We start from the raw sequence: 21638 nt of genomic DNA, 5'->3' as shown, positions 1-21638 counted from the left end.
AAGTTAGCAAACACAGAGCAGCACACATGTTGGCATAGAAAAAATTAAAAAAGTTAGCAAACACAGAGCAGCATACATGTTGGCATAAAAAAAATTTAAAAAGTTAGCAAACACAGAGCAGCATACATGTTTGCATAAAAAAAAAATCATCATCAAAGAATTTCAAAAATGTTAAAAGGTTAGCAAACACTGAGCAGCACACATGTTTGCATAAAAAAAATTTAGCAAAAAATTTCAAAAAGTTGGCAAACACAAGAGCGGCTTACCTGTTTGACTCTGCAACAATTTTTTCGATAACTTCATCGGTCAAAAACAACTTCAGGTATGCCAGGGGGTCGTTGCATTCAGCCTCAATTTTTATCCCAGGTGCGGTAAAACTGCTCAAAAGCAGTTGCACAACCTGCTATTCTAAAAAAAACGCACCAATGCAAATCAATGATGTTTGTCTATTGTTTAAAATAGTTAAATAAAATGTAAAAAAAAATCTGCATAAAAGAAAAAAAATTATCCTTAAAGTATGGAATTTTATTTGACAGACTTATTACATTTTTACAATATATTACATGACTTGCCATCTATATGTAATAAGGTAATTGCCTTGTCAAAAGGCAATTATCTAGCTTTCCAAAATCTGATGATTCCGCAAAATATATAAAAAATGTGTTATATAACCAAAAAGATGCAAAAGCTAACAACCAAACAGCTACAAAAAAAACACAGTATGCAGTTTACAATTTTAAAAGAAAATAAACAAACCAACTCGATTTGCTGAACGGTTTTTATAGATAAAATAAACATAAAACAAACTAGTGGAAGTTTTGTGTTTAACAATGCAATCACTATCTTGGATTATAATTCCAGCAATTACCGCACAAATACCAAAGACACAAATTTACAGTGGTGGGGTAATAAATGTGGCATATATCAAATATTGTTTTAAAAATTAAAAAACAGAAATGAACAATTTAGGTATGTAAATGTTCATACTGCCTATGTGTGATAACGAGAAAAAACTTTAATTGTGTGTTAAAATTATGCAGCATAAAAAGTTCATATAATTTATTTAAGAGCTATATCATGAAAACAAATATATGAAATTTAAATATAGATTGTGTACTGTTTTGTTTTCCATTACATTTCACACATACAAAATAAAAATCCTCATATCACAGGATTTTTTTGCCATCACCCAGACATTTTATAGAGTACATGGATCTTTTAATATTTGGGTAATTTGACCATCCTATATATTTTAGGAAAGTGTTTTTTCATTGCAAGGAATCAAATCTAAGAAATTATAACACAAATTTAGGATAACACCCTCAGTTCACACAATACCAAAGCACAGCCTTTTCATTCAAAAGTGTCACAATGGTTAAACTATGATAACTGTATTCAATCTATAGAGAATAAATTATTAGCAACCATCCAGCCTGTGCTATAAACAGTCAAACAAAAACTGTAAACATAGAAGCAAGTTTTTTATGAAAAAAGAAACCCTTTCAAAACAACACATTTATTATACAATAATAATCCTGTCAAAAATAAACAAAACACAAAACATATATGACTAGTTTTTGTTTAAAGTGCTACAATTACTTTATCTTGTAAAATGCCTCCTATTATGGTTTCCTAACACTTTTGTTAGTCAGACCTGATTTCTTTCTTTCTGCAGCCTCTTGTAACTTTTTAATGACCAAGACAAACTCTGCAGTTGTTTCTTTTTGCATATCAAAGCACAGCTTGCTCCAGAAGTTAATGTATGTCTAGGCTCCATAATTTGTTTTTTGGTTAGTTTGTGATTAATTTACAGTGAGGATTTTATAAAGTAACTTGATACCACACTGCCTAATATGTTGAGACAAACATCTGTCCTAATTGCATTAATTAAAATAATGTACCTGTTCCAAGTTACATACAAATTCAATTTAGGAACAAACCTACAGTCTCTATCTTGTATGTAACTTGTGGGACTACTTGTAATTCACAAAACACAAACAGTAAAACCTCCTGCTTCCACAGTGAAAAGTTTTAGAAGCTAAGCACTACTCCCAGATATTTGTAAATGATTATTGCTTGAAGAAAAGCATAACTATTACTGCATAAAAGCACAGTTAAGTGCATGGACAACACATCATAATACAAAATAGTTCCCATCTCTTCTTGTGTTGCTCTGCAGTATAAAAAAAAGTTCATGAACTCAATTGGTTTAACTGCAGTAAGTGCAAAGTGTTGTCATATGTCCCTCTGTCACCTGCATTCAACTATCATTGAATTTTGTGAAGAGGCTGAAAGTGATGGTTCTGCTAAGGTTAACATTACAGCTGCAGTAACAGAACTTGAAGATGGCAAAGACGATATTGTGGTAAGTACTGCACCTGCAAAACAAACAAAAACATATGAACAACTCTCAAGTAAAATAACCACATATAATAAAAACTTTATTATACATTGTTTTAGGTTTTCACTGGTTACTGAACTGTTACATATAGGGACTAATCAACTGAAACCCAATACAGGCAAGATAAAACCATTGCCCAATCACAACTAGAATAATAATAAAAAAAAAACATATTATGTTTATTAAAAAAAAAAAATGTTAAACCTGACTGGTTGCAGTTGGCAACACATTTGTGCCCATTTTTTTCAGTTTTAACCTTTAGTTTATATACTATAAACTAATGAACTTTTCAGGAGGACATCTGCTAAGAACTTTAGGCTTACTGCCTTACTGTCACTTATGATTCCACACTCTCTTCTACACTCCCCACATTAGGAAAACTTCCAGGTGCCTCCATTTTCCCCTGCATACCATCTCTAAAATATACTTCTACCTGTCCCCAGAGACTATCAAACTCCTAGTACATGCTCTTCATCTCACATATGGACTTCTGTAACATACTCTTCTCTGGCATCCTACTAACCAGATTCGTGCCTCTACAATCTATCTTGAATGCTTCAGCTAGATTTGTTTATTATTCCCTCCACTCCTCATCTGCTGCCTCTCTTTAAAAATCTCCATAGCGGTTTTCATTTCAAACATCAAAACCAAGCTTCTGTGCTTTGCCTTCAAATTCCTTCATAGCTCTTCTCCCACTTACCTTTCTTACCTGATAGAAAAATACACTCATAGCAGCTTTCATTGTTCCTCCAATAGCCTACTAATGACTTCCTTGCTCATAACCTCGTCACATGCATGACTCCAAGACTTCTCTAGGACTAGGGAACTTTCTACCCTGTCTTTTTAGACTTGCTCCTACTTTCTGGACATTTAAAACATCCCTTAAAACGTATCTACTTCTCTTCTTCTATCTCTTAACCCTTCATTATCTAGCCACCATTCCATGTCCTTTTCCTATTGTGTACTGCTCTCCATCACCTCTTAGATTGAAAGCTTTTATGCAGTGTCTTCCCATCCTCCCAAGTGACTTTCTGTATCTGCCTGTCATTTCCAACCCAGCATCCTATGCAGTCTCTAAGTGCATTCTTTCAGGGTTCTAATGTGTGCTATCTGCTCTTACTGGCTGTTGTGTCCTGGGCAGTTTGCAGGAACAGAGCCAACATCCTGTATTGTAGGTTGAAATACTTCAGCCTGATTTAGTAGTGTGGTGTTTTTTGGTAGTGTTATCTGACATGGTATTTGGCACTGTGGTATGGTTTGAAGCTTGATAGTTGATTGTTACTGTTATTGTTACTGTTACTGTGATTTAAAGCACACTGTTTGTAATTGTTTTTATTATTTTGTGGCTGGATTGGTATCTAGACTTGGTAAACTGGCCTGCTTACTGCTGGTTGGTATGCTGTTTAGATGCTGTGGAGTTTTGCACAAGTGTTTGTAAAAATTCATGTGAGTTGCCAGCACCATTCCATTGTAGCTTTCTACTGATGTAAAAGCTCACTAGCCTTGTGCATTAAGGCTTTTTTTTAATATTTTTTTTTTTTGCATCCTGAAGCATTGTTTTTGATACAAATATTTGTTGGTATCTTTGCAGCTCACTGATCATGCTAATGTACCATGATTGCTCATTCATAGTTACATAATTAGTAAGCTTGAAAAAAGTCCATCAGGTTCAAGCACTAAAAAAAACCCTGGTTCAATTTGATCCAACGGGGAAAAAATTTCTTTCCTGATCCCGTGAGGCAATCGGATATTCCATGGATCAGCGGTCTTTGTTGTCTTTACTTTAAAACTTTAATATCAACAGCTACGCCATTGTCTACCCATTTACTTAATTCCTCATGAAAAGAGAGTAAATTTGTTTGACTACTTCAGTCTTTTTTGAATCCATGATGACTATCACATATGTTATACTTTTCTAGCAGAAACTCTATGTGTTTCTTTATCAAACTATTTAGGATCTTTCTAAATATAGAAGTTAAACTTACCGGTCTGTAGTTACTTCGTAATGACTTTGCTCCCTTATTTTTTCAAAGATTTTATTAGTTTTTAATAGAACAAAGATGGGGGGGGGGGTTATATAAAATGACAACAGTTACAAAAAACAAACAAACAATTATAACCGGTAACAAAAACAAGCATCGGAGAGTACATCGTGACGAAAACATAATAATGAGAGGCGTTCAAATATAAACAACAAACTGCAGAAATCTAGCTGGAAAACTTTGCATCAAGCTCCTTGAAATATTTGGGTTTATTTTGTGGATCCTAAAAGGCACCATGTACTAGGGCATCAAAACGTTATTGTAGCTTCTTTAAGCAAGGTTTTGGGGGATACAGTAGATATTGCTGCCAATCTTAGGCATCCCATTCCTCTCCAAGATAGAAGAGCCTCTTTTTTGGGGAGAACAAAGAATAATCTAATCTAAACAAAGGATCTAATTTGATATTATCGAAATATATCTTTCGGTGCTAGGGAAAGCTTGTCTTGTAAATATGATCTACCTATAAAAAAACTCTACTGTCTAATAAATCTCCTATACCAAAAAAAACCTTTGTTACACAACCACAAAAACAACCTCTGATCACATCCAGGAGGGAATTCTGGATTATTCAAAGGGGCGTAAGTGGGGAATGTGCAGAATAGACTCCCTTTTTAAAGATAGCTACCTCGGTGGCTTTACTCCAATCCAAAGTGTTTAATAAATCCACCTTTTCTTTATCCCCAGTTACCAACCCCAAGACATCCTTTTAAGGGGCCTACGTGTTCAGATCTGATCTTTTTGCTATCATATATCTGGCTATCTGGCTTTTTATTTTAAAGTTTGCACATTTGGCACCCTTTTTACATCTTTTGTTCTATTCTTCATAATTTTTAAAGATGATCATTGTTATATTTTTTGGAATGCCCTTTACTTGTTCTTTATGGGTTTTTTAACATTAGATGTGAGCCACGTTTTCATTTTAGCCTCCTAATCCTATTACCCATTGGAATATCTTTTGCAGTTTGGTCGTGTAGTACAGACTTGAAACATTCTCATTTCTGTTCTGTGTTTTTTGAGTACAATATTCCCTCCCAGTCCAAGTCATGGGCATACACCCTTAATAATGGAAAATTTGCTCTCCTAAAATTGAATGTTTTTATCTTTTCTGTTTTTGCTTACTGTTAATATGGACTTTATGATTTTATATTAGAATAATCATAAAATATACTACACACAAGGCTTTTCACCAACAAAATACTTTTTCATCTACATATTTTGTTTTCCACATTTGCCCCAGGGCGATCTCTGGGTTCAGGCTTGTGACCAAAAGACGACCAAAAGGAAAATGATCATAGACTACAAATATTTTAGTTTCTTTTCTTTGACTAAAGTGGAGATGTGAGGGAAGATGTGAAGAGGTTCCCAGGACATCATGGCCATAAGTTATTTAATTCAGGATTACTAAAGAGTCATTTATCCCTCCAACCATTAATTACTTTTCTGTATCACCTACTTTACTTTGTATAAACACCACCATCTTTTCTGAATAAATCAGAACAATAACCACATTTGATTGTTCTCACACATGTGCTCCATCTATAACAATAGGTCTCTGTTCCTTCAAGAGGGAAATCTGTTCATCTTTACCACTGTTTACAACTTACACAGTATGGTCACTACTACCCAGGTTTTCTTTTGTTTGTACATTTGGTATAAGCTCTGCATTGTTAGAAACTAGTTGTGGTGCCTAAAAAGTACCATGAAATTATCTTCTGCCCTTTTGCTGAACCTGTAGTGCTATTACGCCAGTCAATGTCAATCAAAGGCAGCCTTTACTATCTGTGCAAGTAGATGATTACCTATCTCTTCTTTAGCACTGGGGGTCCTAAAGCAGACTTCAATGTGTCTCTACATCATCTCATGCTCAATCAACAATTTCTTCTTTTACATTTATGTTCAGATCACCTCTCACATACAGACTCTGTCTCACTGAAAGAGAGTACAGTCAGGAATGTTAACAGCTCAGTCATACAAAGAACAAAACTAGGATTCAGCAATACTATAGAGCTCAACATTTATTAAGGCTTCCAACAGCAGTCGCCAAACTTCATATACATTCACATTTAATGAAGGAGAAATCCTGCTCTCAGAATTAGGCCTCATCCCTACTGATTCTTCACAACATTCACCAGTAGAGGGTGCTGCTGCCCCTTTATCTCTCATTTGGACACAGGTTTTCAATATTCCAATTTCCAATCTAAAAGATGAAAAGTTCTTGAAGATTTCGTTTCACACCAGTGTTCTGGATTGAGACTGGATTCACACCGATTCCTTCTGAAGATATTCTGCATGGAAGTAAATCTTGTCTGACCGTAGACACCTTTTTTTTTGTTTGTTTTTTTTTTTCTTTTTTCATATATATCATTTATAGCTGTGATTACATGTTTAATTGGGTTTATTATATGCCTCTTGTTGCTACATTCATACAATACGTTGCGCATTTTATAGCAAGATTCAATAACAATGATATTATATTTTTTTTATTGCTAAAACTGCACTATTGCTGATGGGGATTTCTGTACTTTTGCAGTAATTTTTGGGAATTGCAATTATTCTTATCAGGTTCTTTGATACAGGTGTTTCTTGATAACTGAATACTACTGTTTCATTTATGGTTGAAATCACAGTGACTTTATATGTTGGGCAAACATTTTTGTCTTTAAAGTGTTGCTTCCATTTGGGTTTCTTAATGCCTGAGGCATTGCTTTATAATATTTTTATGTTTCAGTTAATGAAGAGGTTACTTTTTTAGGGCTATAGTTGTTAAATAATTGTAAATGTTATCATACATTTTTGGGGAAAGGGAGGTGGTAAACATGGCTGATTGTCATATTCTTCTTGTTTTGTTTTTTTTACGTCAGCTATGGTATAGCTTTCAATATGCTACACATGGTAACGAGGTAACTTTTTCCCCTTCATACCATATCCAGTCCAATACCCCCCCGTTCCAGGTTCCTCTGCCTCTTTAGTACCCAAGCCCCATGTACATGCTTGTTGGTTGTTAATAATACGAAAATGGGTAATAATATAGATAGGATTCTTATACTTGACATGTTGTAATGAACTCCATGATTCATAAGATAACCACTTCTAACTACCATTACTATCACTCGCTTAAGGTTGATATATTAGCATTACAAGAGACACATTTTACTGCCACTTCCTATCCTAGTACCTGCATAAACATTTTCCACAGGTTTTCTGAGCTAATTCCCAAGAAAAAAAGAGAGGAGTAGCCTTGTTTTTTTCAAATGAAGTTTCCTTCCAACTTCACTCAGATAAAGATGCTAATGGTCGATATATACTGGTTGTAGGAAAATTAGGAGAAGCAATGGTATCTGTTTTGACGTATTACCCTCAATATACCTTTTTTCAACATATGTTAGATTCATTATCAGTACACATAAAGGGAGTTTTGATATTAATGGGAGACAAATCTGGTTCTGGACCAAATATTAGATAAGACTTCCAAGCCAATATACAAATACCCTCCTACTCAGAGTTCAAATTTGGCAATGTTATTACATCAAAATTACCTGGTAGATGCTTGGAGAGAACAGAATCCATTCACCAGAGACTACACTTATTACTTCTCTGCCCACAAACAATATTAACGAATAGACCATGTGTTCATTCAATCCACTTGCATCACACACCTACTGTCAGAACGTATTTTAGTGACCCCATAGTCGGACCATGACCCTGTTTTATTGCGACTAGGAAAACTATAGTCCAAGAACCCCCGTCCACATTGGAGAATAAATGAATCCTGACTGAGTGATGTTCCCACTTGCTCCTCTATCAAATTCACAATTACAGAATATTTTAGCTTGAATAACCCTGATGATACTTCTCCTATAATTAATTGGGGCGCCCATAAGGCAACCCATAGAGGTCATATAATCTCCCAGGCTACTAACCTTAAAAACCAATCTACATGTATCAATAATCAGAAACAGCAGACTTTACTTGAATTGCAATGCCAACAAAAACGACAACCAGATTTAGATTTTAGGCTACAATAAAGCCCTTAGAACTGAATTAAATTTGTGCCTGACTTCCAGAGCAAAAAAAATAACTGCTATGGTTCAGACATAGGTTCCTCACTTGGGGTGATAAACCAGGAACTCCCTACCGAATAAACTTCATCCTAAAAGCAGAATTCATGCCCTGCCAAAACATAAATTGGGGGATGGCAGTCTGTCCCGGTGGCTGTCCACAGTACAGACAGAGCCCTTGGGACCCTCTCGTCAACCTTTCTGTGGCCGAAAGCCTGCAGGAGCCCAACTGCATTGGCTCCTCGGCCGGAGATGGAGGAGGACTGGACTCAGAGGTGGTCGGGGGTCCTGAGGGTGTAGCATAAATAAACAATCTTTCCTTGTGAAGCCTGTGGTCAACCCTGATGGCCAATTGGATAGTCTTATCCAAAGAGTTTGGCAATGGATTATTCACAAGAGTATGTTTCGAATTACTAGGAGGTATCCCACAGAACCTTGCTGTGTGTATTTCTGGACCTGTGACCTGATTGTATACGTTCAAATTGCCCTACTCCAATCTATCTCTTTACTTGTGTTATATCTACGACCCTGTAATAAACCTCTGGCCTGTTGGTCCCCTGTCAGTTGGTCTCTGTGTGCTTTTTCATGCCCTGCCAAAACATAAATTGGGGGATGGCAGACTGTCCCAGCATAAGGCCCTGGTCAGTACCAGTATTCTCCAGACACCAGTCCCCCAATCTAACGCCACAGTCTTCACCTATAGCAGCCTCGGCTCAGCCTCAGGAGACTGGTTGCGTCTTCCAGCACTCGGTTGCCCTCAGGACTTAGTGCTCAAGGAATAGTGTCTGGGTAGCCCATCAATACACAGTACAGAATTACCAGGGAATCCAGAAACAAGTCGAAGTCAAACACAGGAGATCAGTCCACCAAACGAGGTACAAAGGAAAAGGCACAAGCAGAGTCGGGGTCACAGGCAAAGGTCGGTCTAGGCTGAGTTCAAACAGGTTGTCAGGAACAGGCAAAGGTCAGCAACAGAAAAATACTCAGACTCTCTCTAGCACATATAAGTACAGCTAAACGCTATACCAGGCAATGGTGACTGGGAGCAGAGAGGCTTTAAAGTCCCAGCAGCCAATAGCAGTGCAGGGCTGAGTCAGAAGCTGATCAGCCTCTGGAATCCCCTTCAGCTGATCAGCCTCTGGAATCCCCTTCAGCTGTGCACAGCCTTACAAGGGATGCCGGGGATGCCATAAATCCATCAGGCTGCACGACTAAAGGGAAGCAAGGGCTGCTGCTATCTTAGTTCTCCTGGCTGCTCCAAATGACATCTCCGGACAAAATAAACAGTGTTTTATATTACGATGGCACACAGCACAGAGTCGTTGGCCAGATGCTCTCCTAACATCACCCCCCTCTTAAGGAGGGGCCTCCAGACCCTCCACTCGCAGTTTTTCAGTATTACCACTTTTCATCATAGTCTGACGCCCAGGAGCCCGCTTTAATTTTTGCAGAACTTAAGACTAGAGTTTGTCAGGAGTGGGCAGTGGCTGGTGGGTTTTAGCTGGAGCTATGCAGGGAGATTTACCAGAGTGGATAGAATCAGAACAAGGTCTAGCTTCAAGGAGGTTAAGAGGTGGGGCATCTGCTTTTAAATTTTCACGGACACTAGCGACACAGAGGAAATAAGTTTGTCAAACATCTCTCACCACATGCATTCCCCCATCTTCCAATCTGCCCAGATTCCCAATCAATCACAGGGTTATGCTTACGCAACCATGGCAGTCCTAAAATTACAGGGGATGAAGGATTGTCTAGCAGAACAAATGATAACATTTCTGAGTGGGCAGCACCAAAACCTCAGGACATGATTAGAGGTGGTTGGAGGTCCTGAGGGTGTAGCATAAATACACAGTCTTTCTTTGTGATGCTCACGAAGCCTGTGGTCAACCCTGATGGCCAGTTGGATAGTCTCATCCAAAGAATTTGGCAATGGATGACTCACAAAAGTACACTCACATCAGATTACTAGGAGGCATCCTCTAGAACCTTGCTGTGTATATTTTTAGACCTCTGACCTGATTGTATACGTTCAAATTGCCCTACTCCAATCTATCTCTTTCCTGTGTTATATCTAAGACCCTGTAATAAACCTCTGGCCTGTTGGTCTCCTGTCTATTGGTCTCCGTGTGCTTTTTCTCTGCGCTCCTAGTTCGTCACAGGGGAAACCTGCAGACTCCTGGCATACATTCATCACATGTCTAAGGAGACAGCATGCTGCTCCTTCTGCGCATCATAGGGGCTTTCCTAGAACGTAAAAAAAGTCAGATCTGCACTTTCTTTTTCCTAAACATTTTCTGGAAGACATGTCACCTGATCTTGCGCCTGAGAAGATAGTTGCACCTGCTGTTCTGTCCACGCCGGAAAGAAGCTAATAGCTAATGTTAGAAAATCCTTAAAGAATAAGAAAAGGGCATTAAAAAACTATGAAGGATCAGCTTCATAATTTCATAAGCCAACCTCCATACCCTTCTCCTCTCTACATCTCTAAACTTCCTGGCTCCCACTGAAACGTGGCTTTCCTCCTCTGACTCTGCTGCTCTCTTCTATGGAGGCCTGCACTTCACTTATACCCCTAGACCTGGCAACCGGGTGGTTTGGGTCTCATTCTCTCAAATAACTGTACATACAGAGTCCTTCCTAAACCCACCCTCTCTCATTTTCACCTCTTTTGAAGTCCATTCTGACCCTACCCCTCATTTTTGCTGTCTACTACCCCCTCAGCCCAGTTTCACAATTTTTGGATAACTTTGCCCCTTGGCTCCCACACATTCTTTCTCATGACCTGCCTACCCTCATCCTCGGTGACTTTAATGTTGCAGTGGATGACCCCAACTATCATTCCTCAGGAGGTTTGGGTTATGTTTTGCTAAACATCTCATATTTACACAAAATTACATCATCAGACATCCTGATGTCATTTATCCTACCTGTTTCTGGCACCTTATTTGAAAATTTGTAGAAGTTGTTGGTCTGTTATGCCCCAGCACTGGCCAAAATCAATTTTATAGACATCTGTTGGATATCCCAATACCATCGATGCTGGGTACACTTGTATGTATGGGGGATTCCAATCTAGCTGTTAAACATATATTAGGCCAATCAGCAAATGGTTGCTTACAAACACTAACCCAAACAACCTACCTTCTTCAACAATTTGAGCTGGTTGATGTCTCTCACGAGCTGAACCCTTCAACTCCTTATGAGTGCACACATACTGTTCTTACTGCCAAAAGTCATAACTCAAGAATTGGCCAGGCATTGATTCCTTGCTCCTCCTTTTCTTGTCCTACTTTTTGCTCCTATTGTAACTACCCCTTGGTCAGATCACTACACAGTAATGTTTGGAATCAGGGGGTTGGGGAGAGACCTTCTAAGCTCCACTGGTGCCTTAACAAAGCCCTACTAAGCTTCGAGGCTGCCTGCATGCAGAATGCATGACAAACTGAAATATTTTTTTTGCAGGTAATGACCCTAAAGGCTCTTTCATGATACAATCTGAGGATGTTTAATCTACAAAAAACTCTTGTTTTTAAAAGGTCTGTAATTATATTACTGATCAAAAGTTAAAAGAATATCAAAAGCTTGTCAGGGAACAGAAGAGACATCTATACCTTAACTTCTGACCTTCCACTGATTTCTTGTAGACCAAATTAAACCTTAGCCTAGGGCCTAAGAATGTTTTATAGTGGACAGACATATCAATTGTGCTTGGGGTGATAAACCATGAATTTTACTAGCTAATAAATTTAACCATAGAATACATCCTCACACAGGACTTGACTAGATACCAAACTGAACTGTTCCCAAAATCAGATGGAAAAAGAAAACTTCTAGAGAACCTTCACATATTTCTATAATCCTTCCATTGCTATATTAGTAATCTTTACAAGTGACACCCCACCCCCTCCTCCCTACAGGCCTTTTTTACTCTAAGATTGCATTACTAAAATTGGATCACGCTGATTGGTCATGCTGATTTCTTGGATCAGGAATCCTCTGAAATGTTAGAAAAATATTTAAATCCTCAGTGGCCCCTGCTTCTGGTGGTTTCCCTAACTAATATTATAAGAAATTTTCTGGTTTATTAGCTCGCTATTTAGTGCATTTTTTAATACTCTTTCAGATGGGAAAAGTTTACTTATTTTGAAGAACATGGCCTTTATTAGAATTTTACCCAAACCAAGAAAGGATTACTCTAAACTATTTAGACTTCTTGATTTATAATTTTCAAATATTTATTAAAAAAACAAACTGATCAATCTTATTGACCTCAAAATTATGGCTAAAATGTTTTTGGTCCATTTGAACTTTGTTCTTGATCTTGCAGGTCAGTAGACCTTACCACACCTATCCACTCAGGTTGTGCCCTGAACACCAATAAAGAAGCTATGATTCTGTCGATTGTTCTACACAAGACCTTCAGTAGCCTTCTGTGGGACTCTATTTTAGCTTCTAGAAGCCATGGGGTTTGGTCCTTGTTTTATTTGCATCTTAACATTACAATACACTTCTTCCATCAGTCTAAATACCTGTGAAAGGCAACAATTCACTGATAGGTAATAATAAGAAGTTCAGAATAAATAGATAAATAACATTTAGTTAGCATGCAGTTAGATTGACAAAGGAGTATGGTCTGATTTTCAGTCATTTTGTGAAATAAAAGAAAACTCAGGTAAAAGTGTTGTAAATCTATTAACAATGCAATTTAAACTGGATTAGTTGAATAAAAAAAGTTTGGCTTTATTTTATTGGCTACGGTACCTTCCTGCTTATAAGTGTGATTATCTATTTCCATAGTTAGTATAGTAAACCTTTTCTCTATTGTTGGAGTAAAAAGTTAGGCCTATCTGCCTTCATTTAATACTTGTCAGATAAGGTGAATTTCCACTAAAATGAAACAGGAAGGTGTTTGTTGTGAATGAAGACAAGGTAAAAGCAGTATTAAAAGTAGTGGTGAGCAGACTGACATCTATAGCACACAGTCATCTGTTGTTATAGCGGCAAATTATTGTAAACTGTCCCAAAGAACTCTTCACAATACAACCATTTTGGGTAATACTAAAATCGACTCGTGAGGTGAACATACCTTCCCTCTCCTTCTTTTTAGAATGCTTTCTTCTTCTGTCAATAGAGGCTACTTCAGATTTTAATGAAAGATAGTGTTTGCGTAGTTCCTGAAGCTTCTCCTGTAGGAATGTGATACGTTCTATGCTAGTCATTTTCTCAAGGTCCGCTGCAACAAAGGTCAATATAAATTCAGTGCAAATATTAAATTCAAAATCATCTTTGTGTGTACCTTTTGTAAAAAAAAAAAAAAATTAAAATAAAAAAGAACAAGGTATTTTTTTTTAAATAAGTATCAATTTACATGCAAATAAAAAACATCACCTGCTGTGATTGTAAACCCCAAAATAAAAATGTACATGCTACTATTCCCAATGCTTCCATGTTTCTCAAAGTTATGGATCTTATAGCACAAGGCATGTCTCCAGCTATTTAATTTGAAACACCTAGGCTAGAACATCCCAACATATTTACAAATTAGAAACTTTGTAAATGTTAATTTGCCATAACTAACTACTATTTAAGCTGTTTTTATGAAATTAATATCATGGGGAATATGAAAACTAGAATACTGGGCTCTTGGATCCCCACATTGTCTTGTGAGTAGTCCTGGTCTAAAAAAATATATATTTCCTCAGTTTCCACTGTTTGACAGTATGTAAAGGAAATTAAAGGATATGTCAATAAACAAACATTTTTTCCAGTTTTGGATACAGTACAATGAGAAAGGATAGAAAGTCTAGTCAGGTTTTCACAGATCAGTTTTCCTTATATACTATCCTCCACAGACTCTGCACATATTAAACAGTTGCATGGTGAATGACAACAGTGGCAATGCACAAATCCAAATAGCAAAGATGGTAGCACTCACTGTTCTTTGACAATGTCTTTACTGTTGTTCTATAACAACTGATGTGTTTTGGGGGCAAAGTGGTCCCCTTATCAGGGCAAAAACAATTTCAGAAAACTAATTGATTGCAAAATTATAAAGGTCTTCTAGTTGTTCACTGTGAATTAAACTGTTGATATAATTATACACTATAAAAGACATATCCTAAATTATCAATGCTGATCACCTATTCTAAGTCACATTTGCTTGATAAAACCCTAAGTTATACACAGTATTGTTTTTTTTCTGAAAGATTTACATAGTTACATAGTTATATAAATACATAGTAGGTTAGGTTGAAAGAAGACATAAGTCCATCAAGTTCAACCACTAGGGAAATAAACATATCCCAGATATAAAAGACATAGTTGGTGCAGAGGAAGGCAAAACAAAACGGGTACAATTTGCTTCAACAGGGGGAAAAAAAATCCTTCCTGATTCCATGAGGCAATCGCATGTTCCCTGGATCAACAGATGAGGAGAAAGTTGAAGGCTCAGCAGAATGGATGAACAAATCTGCTCAAAGTAATTTCACTGAGTTTGCTAAAAGTTTAAAGTTTGTAAATTTTGCTACCACTGAGGAAAAAAAGCACTTGTAAATAGCTGCCACTAAATAAATACACCTTTCTGCATCTGCCAGAACTGCTGCTCTTGCTGACGCTTTATTAAGATGGCCATTTATTGATAAATGATCCTGCACACCACAATTGCAAATTGAATTCTGAACCAGCCTCCAATGCATTTACATTCCTTTCTGCCCCTGATATATATTAATATTATTACACAGTATTTATAAAGCGCCAACAAAGTCCATAGTTATGTCACTAGCTGTCCCTACCATAGTCATAGGTTGAAGGTCAATGTTTTATAGGGTGAAAGCAATTAACCTAACTGCAATTTTTTTGGAATTTGGGAGGAAACTGAAGTACCCAGATGAAACCCATGCAAACACGGGAAGAACCTGAAAACTCCATCATGCTGCCCATGAGCCACCATGCTGCCCACATATATATCTAACAAATGTAGAGCTGCACGCCTTGACCAAAAGAATAGTGCACATGCTGATAACATGAAAAACTCTGATTATTGATCCACAGGCACTCAAAAGAATATATTTGTTTCAGTTCTTTTTTAATATGCCATATATGGTCACAACTAGGGATTAAAAGGCAAATTTTCTAAAGGTATTTTACCTGGAGAATCCAACTTTAGCAAAAATGTACTAAAATGTCTCTCATATTTGACATGCAGTGAAAATGCATTTAGGGACCAACTTTGGAACTGTTTATTTAACCAACAGAATGTTCTCAGATCAGGTGTTCCTGCAAAGCACACTGACATGTACAGTCCCCTTACAACAAATAAAGATTCATGTCCCCATGGCTGCATTAATGGCTTAGTGCTTTTGCCTCTGGGCTGAGTCCTAGGTTTGAATCCTGGCTAGGAAAATGGGCCTGATGGCCCTGTGCTCTTATGGGTTACCTCTGAGCAGACCAGGGGGGCTGGTCAGAGGTAAGGGCTGTTCACTTTAACCTATTTAACAAATCATCACAATTTTGCTAACACATATGCAGTACAACATAAGCAATTTGAATGTCTCCTACTGCTGTAACAACATACAATTCAAAATGATTAGCCAAGAACTCAAAACATCTAAAAGGACCTGGCATCACCTAAACAGAGAAAAGGGAAATACTTACATAACTGAAAACTCCATTTGTACACTTTAGGTGACTGATCATTGTATTCTCTATTTTGGTTTTCCACATATACTCCTGGATAAAGCATTTCAGATGATGTACTCTCATGCTTTGAAGGTACTTCAGGAAATTGTTCTGAAGAGTGGATCTTTGCAACACTTTCACCACTAAAGAGATCTTCACTATCACAGATGTCAGCTAAAGGATAAAAATGTGTTATCAGATGTGCTGTTCTTCAGTACTTTGGGTACATAGTGAAAATACTTAAGTGCGTAATGCGAGCTAGAAAAATACCTTTTTAAAAGTGAACAAAGATAAATAACTTTGTTATGCTATAATTAATTCTTTCATAAAAAAAAGTTCATAAAAATGTTAAATAATACTCTTAAGGACTAGATATATATTTTTTATTTTACCTAGGCCAGATTGCTTGTGCTGCTCCTCCATCCTTCTGACTAATATTAGCCTTAGGAACTGTTCAACGTAGGGGGAGAGAGAAAGGGAGAAAAGGGGGAAAGAAAGAGAGGGAGAAAGAAGGAAAAAAAGATGAGAAAGGAAGAAAGAGGGGAAAGAAGAAGAGAGAGAAGCAGAGAGAAGTGCATGGAGAGGGGAAGAGAGGGAGAGAGAGAGGGAGAAAGAAGGGAAAGAAGGCATGTGGGAGTGAAAGGGAAAAGATAGGAAAGATGGGGAAAGGAGAAAGATGGGAAAGATTGAGTGTGGTGAGTGGGAGTAGTGAAAGGAGAAAGACAGGAGAGGGAAGGCAAGAGGAAAATAGAGGGGAAAGAAATGTGTGGGGAGTGAGAGGGAGAAAGTGAGAAATAAAGGAGTGAAGGGAGTGAGAAAGAGAGGAAAGAATGAGTGTGGGGGGAGAGAGAGAGAGGGAGAAAGAGAGGAAAGAAGGAGTGTGGGGCAGAAAGAGCGAGAGGGGAAGAAAGAGGGGAAAGAATGAGTGTGGGGGGAGAGAGAGAGCAAGAGAGAGAGGAAATAAGGAGTGTGGAAGTGAAAGGGAGAAAGGGGAAAGAATGAGTGTGGGGAGTCAGAGGGAGAAAGAGGGGACAGAAAGAGTGTGGGAGTGAAAGGGAGAAAGACGGGAAAGAAGGAGTGTGGGGAGTGGAAGAGAGAAAGACAGGGTGAAAAGGGGAAATAAATGTTTGGGGAGTCAGAAGGAGAAGAAAGGGAAAAAAGGAGTGTGGGGGGAGGGGGAAAAAGAGAGTGTTGGGGAGAGAGAGAGTGAGCAAAAGGGGCAAGAAGGTGTATAGAAGGACAGAGAGAGTGAGCAAGAGGGGAAAGAAGGAGTGTGGAAGGACAGAGAGAGAAAGAGAGAGAGAGATAGAGGAAAATAAGGGAAAAGAAGGAGTAGGGGGGGGGGGGAGAGAGAGAAGAAGAAAGAGTGGAAATGAGTGAGGGGATAGAGAGAAGGGGTGGAGAATTGAGGGGGGAAGGAAGGGAGAAAAGGAGGGGAGGAGAGCAGATGGTGGGAGGGAGGGGGAAGAAAAGAAAGAGGGAATGGAGGAGTGAGAGGCAGCAATCAGTGGGGAGAAGGGAGAGAAAAGGGGAGGATGGAAGAGAGAGATGGGGGAAAGCTGGGAGAGAGGCAGGATAAAAAGAGAGAAAAGAGGCAGGGGGAAAATAGGGGAAGAGAGAGGGGTGCTGAAAGAGGGAGAAGGTGGGAAAATAAGAATAGAGAGAGGAAGTGGATCTTAGGTTGGAGAGAAAAAAGCAGTTCCTTCTATACAAATGTAATCCTACACAGATCTTAGTGCTGTGTGTGACCTAAACCCTATCTGGCCCCAGTAGGCTAATATACACTGTCTACAAAAGAGGTACCAGTATCCAATAAATCAAAACGGAGGGAGGGAGGGAGTAGTAGGAATGACCAATGTTATATGTAGTGTTGGTCAAATAGCTTACTATTCGATTCAACAGCTATTCGGGTGATCGAATTTCGAATTAGAACACCATTAAAGTCAATGGGGAAAAATTTGGGTTATTGTTCTGGACTGTGTAGAGCTACTACAGCCTACAAATACATTTAAAAAAGACATGTCAAGACTCCCACACCTCTACACAACACTGTACAATCAAGAAATAAATCAGGAAAGCTTTTTTATGTTGCTGGCAAGGCCATTTTATGGGGCGGTCAAGGGAACATGCCAGATTATATACAGGGCTCTGAGTAGAGGCAGAGAGGGCCCCGAGGGGTTTCCTCCAGTCCAAAAAATAGCCGGAAGGTTCCACCGCTCTGTTACAAGCCATACACACGCTTCAGAGTACAGGCAGAGGTCCCTGAGGGGGGGTCTTTCAGTCAAAAAATTAGCCAGTTACACAGCTCTGTTACAAGTTATATAGGCCTCACAGGAGTGGGGACCGCATTGTTAACCAGAATCTCAAGCTGGGTGTAGTGCATTGTCAATGCCACCTAGAAGTCTGTAATACAATTTTTGTGAATGGAGTACTGACAGGCAGCAGCAGCAGGATGAGGAGACGGTGGGCCCTGAGATGCAGAATTGACCGCGTTGTTAACTGGCATCTAGAGCTGGGTGTAGTGCATCATAAATGTCACCCAGAAGTGTACAATTTTAGTGAATAGAGTACTGACAGGCAGCAGCAGCAACAACAACAGGAGGAGGAGGCGGTGGACCCTGAGACAGAGCAAGGACAGCATGAGAGGTTGAGGCCATCACCTATATGGACAGAGTAGAAGCTGTAGCTATTGGGGACATGAATAGATGAGATTCCCACTGTCCCTACCTAGTATCTAGCGAAACCACAGCCAAGGGAACGGGCTTGGTGGAATCAGCGGGGAAAGAAGACCCTGTTGAGCTTGACTCGAGTCTGCAACTGTGAAGAGACACGACAGGTGTAGGATAAGTGGGAGTATGAAGAGGTTAAGACTGCAGAGACTCCACCTATTGGTAAATGTGAAGAGGCTGAAGCTTCCCCTCACATGGACAGTGTAGGGTCCATAGCTATTGGAGACATTGGTGAATACGAAGGGGTTAAGACTGTAGAGGCTACAACTGTTGATGAATGTGAAGAGGCTGAGGCTTCCTCTCACATGGACAGTGCAGGAGCCGTAGCTATTGGAGACATTACTGTGTGGGGGACTGCCTTTTCCTATCTGCTAGCTGTAACTTTGTAAAATGCGGCATGGACAGCATTGGTAAATGGCATCTAGAGCTGGGTAGTGGGCAGGCAGCAGTAACAGCAGGAGCAGGAGGCGGTGGGCCCTGAGATGGAGTGTGGATGGCATTCTTAACTAGCATCTAGAGCTGGATAGTGGGCAGGCGGCAGCAGTAACACCGGGAGGAGTAGGCGGTGGGCCCTGAGATGGAGTGTTAACAGCATTGTTAACTGCCATCTAGAGCTGGGTACTCGTCAGGTGGCAGCAGTAAAAGCAGGAGGAGGAGGCGGTGGGCTCTGAGACGGAGTGTGGATGGCATTGTTAACTGCCATCTAGAGCTGGGCATGGGTAAGCGGAGGGAGTAACTATGACTCTCTTAAGGTAGCCAAATGTCTCGTCATCTAATTAGTTACATGCATGAGTGGATGAACAAGATTCCCAGTGTTGCTAACTACTATGCAGCAAAACCACAGCCAAGGGAACGGGCTTGGCGGAATCAGCGGAAAGAAGACCCAGTTGAGCTTGACTCTAGTCTGCAACTGTGAAGAGACACGACAGGTGTAGGACAAGTGGCCATAAGCAGAGGCTTCAACTATTATTGAACGTGAAGAGGCGGAGGCTTCCCGTCACATGGACAGTATAGGGACTGTAGCTATTGGAGACATTGCTGTGTAAGGGACTGCCTTTTTCCTATCTGCTAGCTGTAACAGAAAATTGTCTGTATTTCTTTAAAAAACATACAGAAATTTTAATTCTGATACCTCTTGCTATCTATCAAAAAAGCCAGAAAAACTTCTGTATTTTTCTCCAAAAAATACAGAAATTTAACTCTAATACCTCTTGCTATCTATCAAAAAAGGCAGGAAATTTCTATATTTACCTCCAAAAAATACAGATATTTAATTCTAATACCTCTTACTATCTATCAAAAAAGCCAGAAAAACTTCTGTATTCTTCTCCAAAAAATACAGATATTTAACTCTAATACCTCTTGCTATCTATCAAAAAAGGCAGGAAATTTCTATATTTCCCTCCAAAAAATACAGATATTTAAATCTAATACCTCTTGCTATCCATCAAAAAAGGCAAAAAAATTATTTATTTCTCTCCAAAAAATACAGATATTTAGTTCTGATACCACCATCATCTGTTCCAGCAGGCATATGATGGGGATGGTGTCACTGACACAGGCCTGATCCCTGCTGATCATCCTGATCGCCTCTTCCAAAGGTGCCAATACAGTGCACAAGTGCTCAATTTGCAGCCAATCTGCAGGGCTGAAGTAGGGTAATGTAGTGTCTCAAATGAACAGACTCTGCCACGTAATCCACCACCGCTTTCTGTTGTTCAGCGACCCACTGAAGCATGTAAAAGGTGGAATTCCAACGAGTGGCCACGTCACAAATTAACCGGTGCACTGGCAGATTAAGCTTTCACTGTAAATCCACCAATCTGGCACTGGCTGTGTACGACCGGCTGAAATGCGCTGACAACTTTCTGGCCTTCAGCAAGAGCCGCTGGAGGCCTGGGTAATTCCCAAGGAAGCGTTGTACTATGAGGTTCATGACGTGGGCCAGGCAAGGTACGTGTGTGAGTTTCCCAGAACTCAGGGCTGCCAGCAGGTTGGCCCCGTTGTGACACACGACCTTGCCTGGCTGTAGTCCGTACCGAGTTAGCCATATGGTCTCCTGCTCCCGCAGGGCACTTAGAATAGTTTCTCCTGTGTGGATGAGGGAACCGAGGCATGGCAACCTCAGGACTGCGTGGCAACGTCTTACTTGTTCACCCAAATAGCAAATTGCAGGTTGTTGCTGGCAGTGAACAGATGCTGGTGAATGGGAGGTGCTGGGTCCCAACGGCAAAGTGTCCCTGGAGGAAAAGGTTAAGGCAGACGAGTCAAAGGAGGAGGTGGAAGTGAAGGTCGAGGAGGATATTCCATGGCGATGTGCTCTGGGCGGAGCTAGGTATGCAGGCCTTCCTGCAGCTGCACCTTCCCCTGCTGCCTCCAAAGTTACCCAGTGAGCTGTGTAGGAAATATATCTTCCCACTCCGTGCTTGCTTGACCAACTGTCGGTTGTCAGGTGCACCTTGCCAGAAACTGCTGTGCTGCAGGGCCATGGAAACATTGTTCTGCACGTGTTGATGCAAAGCAGGAACACATTTTTGTGCAAAATACGGACGCTTGGGCATAACGTACTGTGGGTTCGCGCAGAGGGAACACATTGGAGTCCACCAGCCGGTAAGGGAGGATCTCAAACGCAATCAGCTGTGCTATTGCTGCATTGATTAGCTTTGATTTCCGCTTGCGCTCCAGTATCTGAGGGATGAAAGCTTGTATGCTGCTAATGCTAACCACAGAA

At 39.6% G+C, this 21638-nt stretch overlaps 1 protein-coding gene across 5 annotated transcripts in view; it reads right to left on the bottom strand.

Annotated features, from left to right (window-relative positions):
- Positions 1-21638, bottom strand: part of ARID4B (AT-rich interaction domain 4B) — a 420630-nt gene that overhangs the window by 11310 nt on the left and 387682 nt on the right. For 4 of the 5 annotated variants that reach the window (XM_072409207.1, XM_072409204.1, XM_072409205.1 and 1 more), the window contains 2 exons: positions 16155-16352; positions 13588-13734 (listed from right to left, as the gene is read on the bottom strand). In XM_072409207.1, coding sequence (XP_072265308.1) covers positions 13588-13734; positions 16155-16352 — 345 coding nt within the window. Of the gene's footprint in view, positions 1-1462; positions 2379-13587; positions 13735-16154; positions 16353-21638 lie in introns of those variants that run through there. The other variant, XM_072409206.1, reaches the window with a different exon arrangement.

Source organism: Pyxicephalus adspersus, chromosome 4, assembly GCF_032062135.1.
Source record: "Pyxicephalus adspersus chromosome 4, UCB_Pads_2.0, whole genome shotgun sequence".
NCBI classification, from domain to species: domain Eukaryota; kingdom Metazoa; phylum Chordata; class Amphibia; order Anura; family Pyxicephalidae; genus Pyxicephalus; species Pyxicephalus adspersus.
The sequence above is the reverse complement of the archived record's forward strand: the minus strand, read 5'-3'. Positions and strand labels throughout refer to the sequence as shown.